At 44.1% G+C, this 14779-nt stretch overlaps 2 protein-coding genes across 3 annotated transcripts; one reads left to right on the forward strand and one right to left on the reverse strand.

The window, feature by feature from the left end:
* The first annotated feature begins 403 nt into the window (after positions 1 to 403).
* On the forward strand, positions 404 to 6900 carry pkd2 (polycystic kidney disease 2). The gene is made up of 16 exons (XM_057035255.1): positions 404 to 840; positions 969 to 1455; positions 1818 to 1931; positions 2532 to 2665; positions 2987 to 3237; positions 3321 to 3545; positions 3621 to 3849; positions 3930 to 4100; positions 4184 to 4365; positions 4443 to 4563; positions 4652 to 4750; positions 4848 to 4969; positions 5055 to 5172; positions 5252 to 5415; positions 5553 to 5700; positions 6016 to 6900. The coding sequence occupies exons 2-16, from the start codon at positions 1035 to 1037 to the stop codon at positions 6223 to 6225; spliced, it is 2709 nt and encodes a 902-aa protein (XP_056891235.1). The 5' UTR covers positions 404 to 840; positions 969 to 1034; the 3' UTR covers positions 6226 to 6900.
* abcg2d (ATP-binding cassette, sub-family G (WHITE), member 2d) lies at positions 6531 to 14631 on the reverse strand. 2 transcript variants are annotated; one of them, XM_057035257.1, is made up of 16 exons: positions 14508 to 14631; positions 13431 to 13650; positions 12863 to 12922; positions 12665 to 12779; positions 12362 to 12514; positions 12064 to 12221; positions 11711 to 11862; positions 11538 to 11633; positions 11131 to 11387; positions 9884 to 9966; positions 8731 to 8820; positions 8519 to 8640; positions 8281 to 8435; positions 8119 to 8208; positions 7788 to 7897; positions 6531 to 7698 (listed from the first exon to the last, which is right to left on the reverse strand). In XM_057035257.1, exons 2-16 carry the CDS (start codon positions 13643 to 13645, stop codon positions 7551 to 7553), a joined length of 2004 nt encoding a protein of 667 aa, XP_056891237.1. In that variant the 5' UTR covers positions 13646 to 13650; positions 14508 to 14631; the 3' UTR covers positions 6531 to 7550. The 2 variants fall into 2 exon arrangements, with proteins under 2 accessions (XP_056891237.1, XP_056891236.1); XM_057035256.1 differs by having other exon boundaries at positions 13431 to 13653.
* Positions 14632 to 14779: the final 148 nt, after the last annotated feature.

The raw sequence follows: 14779 nt of genomic DNA on the forward strand, positions 1-14779 counted from the left end.
GTACCATTGAATCGGTTTCTGAATTTAAAAAAATCGTTTCATTAGAATTATCGTTATTGTTAGGAATAATAATGTTTCTTTGAGTTTATCTTTCAAGGATTTATAAATGGCAACGTGTCTTTAGCACATGTTACCACACAATTGACCAATTTCTTTCTTGGTACAAAGGTGTAACTAGAAATTACTCACAGTCAACATGTAATTTCATTATAAATCCTTGTGCTTGTGTAAAAAGACAAAACGTGAGAAATAGCGTGGATTGTTACAATTTCAGAAATACCAAAAGAAAATCGATGCGCTGTTGCTGAAAAGATGGCCTTGGAGCGCCTCCTCGTTGTCATAGCAACCCCGACCCAAACATAGACTTTAAAAGACGTAATCAATTTAATAGTACTTTAAATGCCGTCTAAAACCTTTTATTATTATTCTGATCGCTTTCATACAATTATTTAAAAATCACGTCAGAGACTTTTATGACGATATAATAACAGAAATATTGAAGTTATTCGTTTTAGGAAAAGACGTCATAAAAGGTTTTTTTTTTTTCCACTGGTTTTGTCGGTAAAGAAAAGGTTTTTCCATTATTTAATGCGACGCCGTGGCTTCTAATGTAATTCGAGTCCAGAACTTTGGAGAAGGAGGTTTTTTGGGGGAGAACATTTCAGGAACAAGATGGCTGTCCCGAGGCGAGAAAAGGCTCCTTCTTCTTCCACCTAAACATCTCAATTTGGCCTCCGCCACCATAAAATAGCATTTGTGACGCAGCCATAACGCTATAAGGACATTTTGTACATATCCGGGCCTATTTTGGAGACGAAAGGAAAGAATTCCAGCAGTTTGGTGAGATTTAAACCCACTGGTGCTGCTATGACGAGCAGGATAACTAACGGAAAGTCCTGATTGCGCAGCATCGACTTCACTGATCCATTTGGCTGATTTTGCGTATAATTTCACCCAAACACCAACAGGATGAAAGTTTTCTAAGTCAGGGAAGGCCTTTAGATGCTCGGATAACTTTCCCACACAACTGGACCATGAGTTCATCCCGAGTCCGACCGCAGCAGAGCCCGGCCGCCAGGATGCCGCACGGGCTCGAGTCCGGCGAGGGGATAGAGATGGAAAACATCCGGCACCAAGACCTGGGTCTCGGGGGAGTGATTGGCACTCCGTCTCCGCCATCCAGACAAGCGTGGAGCCGAGATAACCCCGGGTTTGAGCACGAGGATGGGATCATGGAAGCAGACTGGCCTCCGGCTAGTCCCGGGAGGAGGTCCGCTTCCACGGCCTCCGGCAGCAGCTGCAGCAGCGGCCTGGGAAGCTTCACCGGCGGCGGCGGCGGCGGCGGCACCCACGCTCCCCGAGGAGGACTGTACCCGACCCCGACGGTGGACACCCAACAGCAGGAGAGTCACCAGCGACGCAGCTGCATGAAGCAAATCCTCCAGAAGATCAGAAGTCAGTCGCTTTTTAATGCTTTATACGTTTTTAACCAAAGAAGAAAAACAATCTTTGCGCATAAAAATGCATTAATCTGTACATTAAGTCTTTAAAACATATTTATTAAATAAACAACTTGAGGCTGCATAGTTATGTAACCACTACTTTGCACAATACTCACTATTAAAAAGGTAGTTCTAACTATTTATGTTTATAAAAGACGACATATTTTCGACCTGATCAATTTCTTAAATCCAAAATGCACCACGTCTTATTAATTCATTGTTATTTACATGTTACATTGATAACATCTCAGGCATCTGTAATGTAAATAGTTTCCCGTTTTGTCGCCAACCGAGCTGAGAACTTCTTGTCTGCAGTTCTGTGGGGCACCGAGCTGATGGAGGACAGGGACAGCAGCCGTGAAAGGTACCTCCGGAACATACTGAGGGAGATGATCACGTACATCGCATTCCTCGTCACTATTTGTATCTGTAAGTAAACTTTTGACGTGTCCTACGGTATTAACATAAGTCCACGTCCTTGATTATTATTATTGTTCCTTGGACTGATGTGTCTGCACATTTCATTGCCTTATATTTTGTTATTTCAATATTAATCTTGCAGTCCTGACCCTGTTCTGCTCTTTCTAAACAGTTTTTATTGAATATGTGGGTAAATATTGAACGTTGAGCCAGCCTGACCTGACCTTTGGCAGCTGAGTTTAGAACCCATAACAGTGGATTCAAACCTCTCACTCATTAATGGGATGGCTGCATGCTGGGGCGGCAAAAAAAAACAAACATTTAGGATCCGCAGGATGCAGAGAAATGGAAGTTTCGGCTCTTTCCTCTTTGCTGCAGTTACAAAAGAGCCAAATTACGGTTTTGGGTGGATCAGGAAATGGCTTTCTAGCAGAGTGGATTATGGCAGCCAGAGCTGGTCTTTTAAAAGCAGTTTCCATATGCACTTCCTCGTAGATATTCAATACTATGAAGAACAGAACGCTCAAATGAAACCAAATTAAGTTTCATTTGGTTTTCAACCTATTCGCTTTAGTTGTAATGTTCCCAATGTTGTCATTTCCTTTACAGTGACCTATGGGATGGTTAGTGCTAATATGTACTATTACACCAAAGTCATGTCTCAGCTGTTCCTGGACACGCCGCTGTCTCCTGGGGATCCAGCCACCTTCAGAAGCCTGGCAACAATGGAGGAATTCTGGAAGGTGAAAATGCTTCAGATGCTTTTTTGTTTTTCAGCTAGGATCCATTGAACAATTTCTGATGTACCAGTTCCTTTCTTGTTGAGAACTTTAATTCTTCTCTCCTAAGTTTTCGATGGATATAATGTTAACTTTAGCATCTAGTTAGCCTAAAACCAGGAAAAGAGAAGACAACTGCCTCAACTCTATTTAGTTAATATAATCTATATGATAATCTACATGTTAAGCTCATACATTTTTAGGTTAGCCAAAAAAGAGACGGTATTAAGAAGCAAATGATGAAAATATCGCCTGACGTCATTCGCATGCTCATTCGGGCTGTAGTTCACAGAGGGGCCTTTCCTCAATGGCATGTACTGGGAAGTATGGTACAACAACAAGAGCCTGCCGGAGAATCAGAGCCTCATCTACTATGAGAACCTCCTCCTTGGGGTACCGCGGCTGCGGCAGGTCAAAGTTCGCAACGAGTCCTGCTCCATCCACCAAGACCTGAAGGGAGAAGTTCTGGAATGCTACAACCTCTACACCCCATCTAATGAGGACACTGCCTCCTTTGGCCCCAAGAATGGAACCGCGTAAGTCCAAGAGAAGCATAATTGTGTAATATTTGACTTACTCCCGATGACTACGTGCTGCTCTACTTCCTGCTGTGTCATAGGTGGGTGTACGCAAGCGAGACCGAGGTCAACGGGAGCAGTTACTGGGGACAGGTGTCTAAGTACGGAGGTGGGGGCTACTACCAAGATCTGTCTCGAACAAAAGAGGAATCGATGACCAAGCTGCAGCTTCTCAGAGAGCACCTGTGGCTGGACAGAGGAACCAGAGCCGTGTTTCTGGATTTCTCCGTCTACAACGGAAACATCAACCTATTTTGTATTGTCAGGTGAGAAGCAAAAGCGCAGTTTTACAGAGATCCCGGAGAAGAATGAAAATCTGATACACTTGCTGCATGCCTCAGGTTGTTGGTGGAGTTTCCTGCTACTGGGGGGGTGTTGACCTCCTGGCAGTTCCAGACTGTGCGTCTGATTCGATACATGTCCAGCTGGGACTACTTTGTGGGCCTGTGTGAGGTGGCGTTCAGTTTATTCATCCTGTACTACATAGTGGAGGAAGTGCTGGAGATCCGTATCCACCGTCTCCATTACTTCAGGAGCTTGTGGAACTGCCTGGATGTTCTCATCATCGTGGTATGCAGCAGACATCATATTATAGGATCACTTTTTTAGTCCCGATTGATTGAGGTGAGAAATTCCTGCTCTTTTCGCAGCTGAGTGTCATTGCCATCATCATGAACATCACCAGAACAGCCATGGTTGGAAAACTTCTCAAAGGTCTGCTGGAGAACCACACTGCTCACCCCAGCTTTGGGTCTTTAGCCCACCTGCAGGTCCAGTTCAACAACGTGGCTGCCATCATTGTCTTTTTTTCTTGGGTGAAGGTATAAAGTCGCATCTGCTTCACAGTCCATCTGACTGGAGCAGAGTTGGTGTTGACGATGACGAGCCCTTCTTTTCCTCTCAGCTTTTTAAGTTCATCAACCTCAACAAGACCATGAGTCAGCTCACCACCACTATGTCTCGCTGTGCCAAGGACCTTGTGGGTTTCGCCATCATGTTCTTCATCATCTTCCTGGCCTACGCTCAGCTCGCCTATTTGGTGTTTGGAACCCAAGTCGATGATTTCAGCACTTTCCAGGCCAGCATGTGAGACCATAAAAACAACAGTGCACAGATGCACGAAAGCCTGCTTCCTGTCGTTAAACTGTGTTTTCCGTCTGCAGATTCACTCAGTTCCGGATCATTCTGGGAGACTTTGAGTTCTCAGAAATTGAAGAGGCCAATCCAGTGCTTGGACCCATCTACTTCACAACCTTTGTCTTCTTCATTTTCTTCATTCTCATGGTAGGTAGGACTATCCGGACCATTGCGAGCTACCAAGTTTGTGTGGATCTGCTGCATGCCCCTCACGATTCGCCTTCTGTCCATACAGAACATGTTCCTCGCCATCATCAATGACACTTATTCGGAGGTGAAGGCCGACATGTCGCAGCAACGGTCCGAGATGGAAATGACCGACTTCATTAAGAAGGTGTTAATCTCTTCTTGTAATCTCAGTCACCATCGTTTGGGATCTGAAGGGGAGTTTTAATGTGGCTTTGGTGCATCGGTCTCGCTGTTTCTCTCAGGGATGTAACAAAGCTTTGATGAAGCTGAGGCTGAAGAAGACAGCTGTAGATGACATCACTGACAGTCTACGTCAGGCCGGCGGCAAATTGAATTTGGACGAACTCCGTCAGGATCTGAAAGGGTAAAACAAACCTGAAACTCTTCTGATTCTCTCACTCAATATTTCCTTGGAAATGTTCATATTTCATGAGTGTCTTCGCCCTCAGGAAGGGCCACACGGATGCAGAGATTCAGGCCATCTTTGCTAAGTACGATCAGGAAGGCGATCAGGAGCTGACGGAACACGAACACCAGCAAATGAGAGACGACCTGGAGAAAGAGAGAGTGAGTGACGGGACAACGTCACAATTCCGCGGTTTGGACTGAAACACACATTTTTCATGACATGGGTGCTTCATGGCAGGAGGACTTGGAGCTGGAACGCAACTCGCTGACTCGACCCATCAGTGGGCGGAGCTTCCCACGTACGCAGGAGGACTCGGAGGAGGACGACGACGAGGACAGCGGACACAGCTCTCGTCGCCGTGGCAGCAGCTCAGGCGGCGTTTCCTATGAAGAATTTCAAGTGTATGTAGCTTTTGCTGTCATAAATAATGTGGTTGAAAAAGAAAACAGCAACTGCTTTTCACGTACTCTCAGGACTGTATTTTACATGTTAAAGGATGAGGCCAGTACGATGTCTTTCATGACACTCTGTCTTGCAGGCTGGTGAGACGTGTGGACAGGATGGAGCACTCCATCGGCAGCATCGTGTCCAAGATCGATGCCGTGATCGTGAAGCTAGAAGCCATGGAGAGGGCCAAGGTCAAGAGAAGAGACGTGCTGGGCAGGCTGCTGGATGGCGTCATGGAGGTGAGAGGTCGTTTTGATGCATCTATGGTGTCAATAATTTCACATAACAAAGGTCAGTAAACTTTGAAAAAAATTATCTGATCGTGTTGTCGAAATTATAAATACACAGTCATGTAGATTCAGACTTGTAAACTAAACAATAGCCATAATTATTGAACTCACTTTATTATTTCAGTTTGTTTATGCTGCCCCCATGTGGTCAATCCTGTGATCGCAGCTGTAGGAATTTTGGCTTTACATGTGTACATTATAAGTAATGTTGCGTGTTATGGTTCCAGTAAATCCAGATTAACAGTAACATGTTTCTGCTGTCAGGATGAGCGTCTGGGACGTGACACAGACGCCCACAGGGAGCAGATGGAGAGGCTGGTGAGAGAGGAACTGGAGCGATGGGAGTGTGACGATATGGGCTCACAGGTCAGCCACCCACAGCCCGCCACTCCCGTTGGGCCCCGACCCCGTCCATCTTCATCCATGTCCACCGACGGCCTCGACACGGTCACAAACGGAAGCAGCCACGTGTGAGGACCTCAGACAGGATGTTCAACTCCTGACAGACATTTACTTCGGCACACATAAATGAAGATGTTGGACTGTTTTTCTCAGCAGAAAAGGACAAACCCCAAAGAAAGGCGCCAGCGTGTTCAGACTCAGTATTACAGGGGTGTGAAAACAATCAAACGCACCTCAGCTCTAATGCTGAGGTTCCTACTGAACAAGGCTCCAGTAGGAAGCAGCCACAAATTCCTCCCTAAACTGTAAAAACTTGACGAACTGACGCTTCACCTCTGCTCAGAATACACCGCGTGTGATTTTAATACTTCACAAGAAACATTCCCCAGCTGCTTTTATTACCTTTAATCACATTTTAGCATTTACACCATCACCAGCTGGGCCACAACCACCACTAGTGCTGATTATTTCCAACATTTTAGTGCAGAGTAGGTACAAGTGTGGCACATTCTGTCATATTTACTCATCATTTTTACAACAGGGATGCAATTTAAATATCTCATTATCGTTTTATGATATATATATATGTATATATATATTGTAACGTTAAACAAACTTCAATTTGGAGTGCATACTGTTCATGGGAAACCCATGCATTTATTGTTGTTGTACGGTAATTTTTCCTCTTTTTTACAATCTTGTTCTTTAATCTGTTATGGCAACAATAAAGTTTTGATAAAACATGAATTTGTTGTATTTGTAATTCTTATTTTATATATAAGTCCCATTATAACCAAGGGTTCATCTTGATTAAATCAGGGTCAATCATGGCGGAGATTTTTCAAAAATATAGTTTTATATAATCTTCAATACATGAGGTGAAGATTTAATAGTGTAATTTGGTTATCATTGTGTTAATAACCAGACTGCATACAATTAACAACAAACTAAATTATTATTATTGCAGCATTAGAAGAAGCTCTTGAAAACATAACAAGCAGTCTTAAATCATTGAATATGCTCATAGATAAATACAACATAGAGAAAATAGAAAATTGTTTCTTTCTTTGAAAAGAGTGAGTATGGATATAATCATTCTAAAAACAAAAGTCTGGATCTGAAATGAAAAAGTACAAAGATAGAAAATTCTAATGAATAAAATGACCAAAAGCATATTCATGCTCTTAAATCTGTTCCTCCAAATCTGTATCAACACTGGTTCGGTTTTGATTGTGTAATCGGGTTTTATGTCACGTGCGCGTTGTTTCGGACGGGATTTTGATTTTTTAATGCTGACATACGCTCAAAAGACGCACGCCTGTAAAAAGTAATGCACGTTTTTTAGAGCAAACGTTTTAGTCAAGCTTGTGAAAGGCAGAAGATTTAGAGTTGCAGTTTTAAGAGAATTTCTTGATGTATCGTAGTTTCAGGTAGGCGATGAGGAGGAAAGCGAGCATCATGGCGGTCAGGGCCACGTGGTTCACCCACAGGCCCCAGGTGGAGTACTCTATTCCCAGGTACTCAAGGTACTGCTCGCCGGTGCACCTGGAACAGACGTGCGGTTACGTCTCATTAAGCGAAGCTGATCAAACGCTTTCATCTGTAAAAATACGACAAGCAGCAGGTTTTCTCACGTCAGGCCTGCCGGGTTCATGCTGTTGCTCGCCGCTGCCGCCAGGCTGCTGTTTCCTGTCACGGCCTCCTTGCAAAACGTCAAACCCACAAACTCGTTGACCTTTACGGCCTGAACAAAGAAATCACACGTGCTCAGAATCAGAGAAAGGGCTGACCAGTACCAACCAGTACATACTGGTACTATGGAAAAGTTCCTAAGAACACATTAAACAAGGTCTGATTTCTGTATCATTATGTGACTCATGTCAACTGGTTCAGTCTGGGTTTAATTGGCTGATTTGCACTTTATTTGCCACACTGTAATTCTTCCCTTCCTGTCCCTTGGCTTACTGCGAGGCCGTAGCGAGGAATGCTGAAGTACTTGAGCCAGGCCAGCCAGTCCTTGATGCTGGGCAGGTTGACCAGGAGACCCGAGAAAATCTGCAGACGCAAGCGGAATTCACCTTTGCAGATCCGAACCTGAACGGGATGTGTGTTTGTCTCGAGTCTTACCATCATGAAGACGAAGGTGATGGTCATGAAGATGCTGGCGAGACCCACGACGCTCTGGTCAGCTGAAATGGCCATGGTCATGGCCGTGGCGGTGTAGGCCACCAGGGTCACCGTCAGCGTGAAGACTAAAAAGGCTGAGGCTGTGCTCTTCAGACCTGAGCAGAAACAATCACGCAGCATTCGATTAAACCTCTGTCATACGGCATATTGTTCATTTATAGATAGGTGCCAATAATACCGATCAGAAAGTAGACAATAGAGCTGAAGATGACTGAGGTGATGGTACGCATGGTGATGTCAGACAGGATTTTAGCCAGGAAGTAGACGGACACCCTATAGTAGCCGCTGATGTACTCGTGTCTGTCACAGACGCAAAACCCAACCAGCACCCACGTGATCCATACAGATTCTGAATGAACAGCATAAATTCATCAGCATCCTGTTACGTACACAAAGAGCTTCCTCTCGATGATGAAGAGCTCAGCTGCGGACACGGTGCTGAAACACTGGTTTGTCGTGATGAAGAAGAGGGCACCCATCCTGCAGACATAAAAAACAAGACAATGAATGTGACACCCTCCTCTAATTTGTCTTTCAGTCATTAATATGTTAGATGTTACGATTCAGTTTAGGCTATTGGATTAATTACGCTGTCTGTCCAGCAGGGGGCACTGCTCAGCATTGTGCGTGTCCTGGACTGGCGCCCTGTCCAGAGTTTATTCCTGCCTCTTACCCATTTACCCTAATCCCCCACCCCGTGACCTTAATCAGGAAAGAGTGGTCACACTGATTGATTTACAAAAATAAAAACGATCCCCCCCCATCCCAAGATTATCGTCTGTCCAAAAAGCCAGCCCTGTGCAGATTATGGCACCATAGATGTATAGAACAGGGATTTAAAAGGTGACTCCCACCAACGTGTTCCCCCCACCCTCCTGAAAAGGAGGGAGAGTTGAAAACTGCAGACATTTAAGCCAAACACACTGATGTCTGCCTGGCTGCCAATGCACTGACCATGAATGTAATGACATTAGGGCCTCATATTCCACTGAAGCATGCACGGAAACAAGGAAGGAGACTATCGGGACCTCTGATGGGCTTCACTGGGCTATTGTGTACCAGGTTCTGCTCAATAATAACGCGGTAAGAGGATTATGTGTGCAGGAATTGCTCTACTTTTCACACTTTGATATTAGCAGTGTGGAGCAAACCTTCATGCGCACATTACAGGTTTATACTTTTATATGTAACTGGACCTGCGGTGCCCTGGAACAAAATAGGTCAAAATATTAAAGTGGAGGAGCAGCATTCTTGCATCCACAGAGGAGGGCCTACAAAATATCTAAATATGTATGCAACCAAACAAGCAAGGGTGGTAGGAGAAACTCTTTTTAACAGGACGAAACCTTGAGAAGGACCTGGCTCATATAGGGGGGGCCCTCCTGTTGATGGTCAGCAAGGTAGGAAAAAGACAGTTAGGGGAGAGGGAAGGAAAGAATTTGTACTAAAAATATAATAAACAGTAATAAAACTATAAACAACCTTCTGTGACGAGCATTGATAAGAATGAGGAGATGAGGGGAGAACTTTCAGGAACTCTGACCTGTTCTGGATGCCGCTCTGATTGTCCTGGACTCCAAAAAAGATGGCTCCGACAACGAGGCCGAGGAAAATGTGGACTCCCACCTGCACAGAAGGACAACAGCAGCAACCGTGAAGCGAGCCCTGCTTATAAACTCTGAATTGAATAAAGTTTAAAATGTCGGGATCGGCTTTTTCGACACACAAACTATTAAAATTCGGTTTTCTTCTCTACGTAAAGTGGTGCCGAAACCACATTTTTAAACCAAAAATTGGAACAAAAGGACAAATAATCTGGAGATGAAGGAACAACGAGGGTGGGGTCCTGCAGGGGGCCGTGATTATTGAATTAAAGGTGGTCTGTGATCAGTAGATCACAGGATGCCGGTGGGAGGGGGGAGATGACAGAAAAGAGTGAGAAAGTGACACAAGTTCAATTTGAACAATTAACAGATTATGACAGGACCAAGTGGTTCCCAGGGTGAGGGGATAAGCTGATACGGTTTAGCCCTGTTCACCTCATTCCCCGCGGCCCCCTCGTGTGAAAGCGTTGCGGCCGAGCGAGAGGTCATCCTGCCATCATGTGATGAGTCCCAGATCAGGGCCAAGGGGCTTTGTTCAGATATGATATCAGTTCAGATCCAGGCCCAAAGAGGCAAGAGTAGGGTCAGAGCAGTCACCAAAGCCGATTATGGCCCCCACGCTACCTAGAAACCCTCTTGTAGGATTATTTTGACTTATTTAGGGCCAATTAGCTGTTAATAATTCTTAAAGTGAGGAGATTTCTAATGACTAATTGCTGCCATGGGGTGACCGATGACCTCTCTGGTCTCTATTTGTCTGTAGTCATGATCACAGCAACACTGACAATGTTCTAGTGTCAATTTTCTAGTGGAACGGTAATAAATAAGTAAGAAGATATGTAATTAATAAAGTGCAAGAGGTATAACATTGAATTTGAAACTTTGAACCTAAGAAAGTGTACTATACAATATTTTGAGTATTTTGAATACTTAAAGTCAGTTTTAAAGAGTAAATTTGTGTTCTAATTGAGTGTCATAAATAAGAAGTGGAATGAAACGATGCTAAGCTAAACTGGCTAATTATCTTATTATCAGCGCTGATGAGAGGGCTAAATGTCTCCTTTAAGACTCTTCTTCTCCTTTCCAAGACTGTAACTGTTTTGTAATTTTTTGTAAATGTAGCCGTCATAGTGCACCTCCAAAAACCATATTCCTGCATTTAAACACAATTTACTGTGGGAATCACCTGTGCCACTGATGTTTGGGGGTTCAACATGAGGTTTTGGAAGGTTCTCTTAAGCACCCAACGGAGCTGATGGAAGAAGGGGCTGTTGTAGGTGATGGTTCGGGACTTTGTGCACGGGAAACACTCCTTTTCTTGGAGGATGCGGTCCAGCTCGTCTCTGGTGTTGTTGGCGTAGCTACTGTTCTTGTACTCCTCCACCAGACGCTCCTCGATGCTCTGCCTGGAACTGCTGAGCTCCTCAAAGTCCAAACTTTCCCCTTAAACAACATATAATTTAAATATAATTAAATGAACATGAGATCCTATCTAAAGGTGCACTGATACCTGATATGGTCTCTCATTAACTGCTCAACATTCCCTACAAATGTGTCATTGGACTGATTTATTGTTAGTATTGATGCAGCTACCGTCAGATGTTTTGGGGATGGTTGCGCTGATGGAGTCTCCGTTGATAACGTCCAGAAAGAAGTCGGCCGGGTTGTTGTGCGATTCGCAGAGATAGCCTTGAACGCAGGGCAGACGATGGATGTTTAATAGACACCAATGGAAAAATAAGCCCTTTGACCTCCTGTGCAGTCACCGATGTTGGCGAAGTAGTCCAGAGCATTCGGCGCCGGCCCGTGGTACACCATTTTCCCGCTGACCAGCAGGGTCAGGGTGTCAAACAGTCTGTAGATGGAGTACCGTGGTTGGTGGATGGACATGATGATGGTTCTGCCTTGACTGGCCATCCTTAAAAGATAAGCATGTTTAATTACAGTTGTAATCCTAATCATGTTCATAATGTGTATTCTATGTGTACTTTTGCTCAAAAATATGCAGTTAGACCCCTGACACTTTCCTCTAGGGCCAACCTGTACCGATGATCCTTTCAAAGAAATGCTTTTGATTTAAGAGTTGACAACATTAGCAGCTGAGACGTGTCTTTCCTACCTTTTCAGTAATAACAGGACGGAGTTGGCGGTGCTGGCATCCAGGCCCGTGGTGGGTTCATCCAGAAAGAGCACCGAGGGGTCGATGATCAGCTCCATGCCGATGCTCGTCCTCTTCCTCTCTCCTCCAGAGATCCCCCGGGTCACCTGAGTGCCCACCTGAGGCACAACATCCACCCAGGTGAAGCTTTATTTCACTGGTTGTCATTTTGGTGATTATAAGCTGCATTCATCTCCCCTTTGTCCCTCCTCCCAGTTTCAATCTGAGCGAGACAACAGGAGACGTTGCCACGACGCACCTTGGAGTCGGCCACCTTGGTGAGGCCCAGCTCTTTAATGAGGTGGTTCACTCGGGCCTCCTTCTCGCTCTGAGGAACGGAGCTGGGGAGCCGCAGCGCTGCAGAAAAACGTAGATTCTCCCTCACCGTCAGGGTTCCCATGACGACGTCCTCCTGCAAAACTTCCCTTTTAGCTTTCCGGCATCAGAATTTGCCAAAACAATTAAAATCAAAATGTTGAACATCGACAAATCAGAAATATAGGAGTCAGCGTTTTAGGTAAAAGAGGTGACAGAATTCCAAAGGAAGACAGGAATCGGGGACCTGAACCACGTAGCCGGAGAGACACTTGAAGTTTGGCGGCTGCGGCGCTCTGTCAACGAGGACTTCCCCGGAGAGGCCTGCGGGGTCTTTTCTGGCCGCCAGAATATCTAAGAACCTTGGGGGTGAGGGGGGTGTTAACGCCACAAATGCAATAATTGTGACTTTTATTCATTTAATTTAGATCGTTGGGACACTTACGAGGATTTCCCACTTCCAGTCGGTCCAAGAATAGCATTGAGGCCCGGTCTCATGATGCCACTTAAAAACCAAACAAACAAACAAACAAACAAACAAACTGACATAGGTGGTTTCATTCAAATGTTGAAAGATTTGATCATTTTTTAAACGTAAAAAAAATGTAATCGCCCCATCACAAGGTTTCCCCTCACAAATCCTTCCCCCTTATCCCAATTAAAATAATATGTAGGAACCAAAGTTGCACCTTTTTTCTTCCATTAAATGATACGAGACAGAATTATGAGCTAACGAAACGCCGGCAGAGCCTCACGTGACGGCGTTAATTCGTTTCTCTGGCACGTTGCTCTTCAGCGCATCAGAGAGATTATATGCAAGAAACCATGATTAATATCTTCTAATTAACCCCGAGGCAGGAAAAGGCACAGAAACTTGTGTGAAATTAGTATTTTTTTCTTTCCATGGGAAATGTCAGATGTATTTAATACCAGGAAGTGGAGAGAAGGGGCAAGAAAGAGCCCACATCCTACCAACAACAGGAATTTTGGATCCAACAAAACATGGAACTAACTTGAGGTCAGCGAGGATTTCCTTCCCGCTGCTTTCCTTTTTTCCGAGGATTCCACCCCTCAGCTGCACTTTGTACCGGATGTCGTGGAAGCTCACGGTGGAGCCGAGCGGCGGGCCGCCGCGGTCCGCGGCCGCCGCGACCTTTGACCCGGCGGACCCGTTGATGTCGATATTGTCTATCATGGCGATGTTGATGTGATTGGCTCTCTCCATCATCGTCCCTGCTGCCACAACCCAAGTTGAACCAAGAATCTTTGTGAATTAACGTCACCGCGACCCAAAACCACAGATTTCACCCCAACTATGAAATTTGTATTTTACATTTCTGGATAAACTTTAATCAAATACAATAATAAATAAATAAATTGTCAAACGATAATTAATATTAATCTAAAAGAGGACATTATTGTAATATTATTTCTCTTAGATATATATATAGTAAAAAAATATTCTGTAGAATTTTGGCTTTATTAAATGTGACAATATTTCAAGGTTTTAACTTGACGTGTTTACAGTCAAATACACGCCATAACTTCAACTTAAAGATCTTTGCTAATTTTCCAAATAATTATGGCGGACTAATCTGGATTCGACATTTTTTTATACAATTGTTTAATGAGAAATAAAGCAGATCCTATTCTATTTTAGCTTCAGTTTTATCTTGTTGTTTTTTAAAGTTGTACAGAAATTAAAAAAATGGATATTCATCAGCATAATTTAGCTTTGATTTGTTTAAGTATGAGCTGCAACAGTGCTCCACTGATATCATTTAATTGAAAGCTTGAAGACAAAGGAAAAAGGCAAATGCTGTTTGATTATAACTTGATTCTTTTTGATCATGCTGTCTTATATCGAAACCATTTACCTCGTTTCTCATTTTTTAAAAAGTATCTCTGGTAAGATTTTCAACCAAAATCCACAAAGCTGCGATCACTATTTTAATGGAAGCATTTAATTTCTGACCTCACAACTGATATTCACAATCCTCTTTCGACACACACCATCATCTGCCTGCAGAGTTCTGTCAAACTTAAAGAACTATTAACTAGAAAACAGAAAAAAGGCTGTTTTTGTTTACCTGGTTGTGACCTGGGAGAAGGCTGCAGGTTGGTGCTCGATCAGCAGCCTGCAGAGACGCTGCTGCCGCCTGAGAGCAGAGAAACTGTTCAGGCTGACCAACATAAGCTCATGACAGCAGGGACAGGTGCCTCACTGGCCCCACACACACGATACTGGGATCACACTGGTTGTAACTCTTTACTAACCAACCCAGACTACAGTGGCTTAAAAGGAAACATGAGTTATTACAGCTTTATAAAACCATATTTTTATTTGTACCGTGGTGTGTGT

This window comes from Takifugu flavidus, chromosome 6 (assembly GCF_003711565.1).
Source record: "Takifugu flavidus isolate HTHZ2018 chromosome 6, ASM371156v2, whole genome shotgun sequence".
NCBI classification, from domain to species: domain Eukaryota; kingdom Metazoa; phylum Chordata; class Actinopteri; order Tetraodontiformes; family Tetraodontidae; genus Takifugu; species Takifugu flavidus.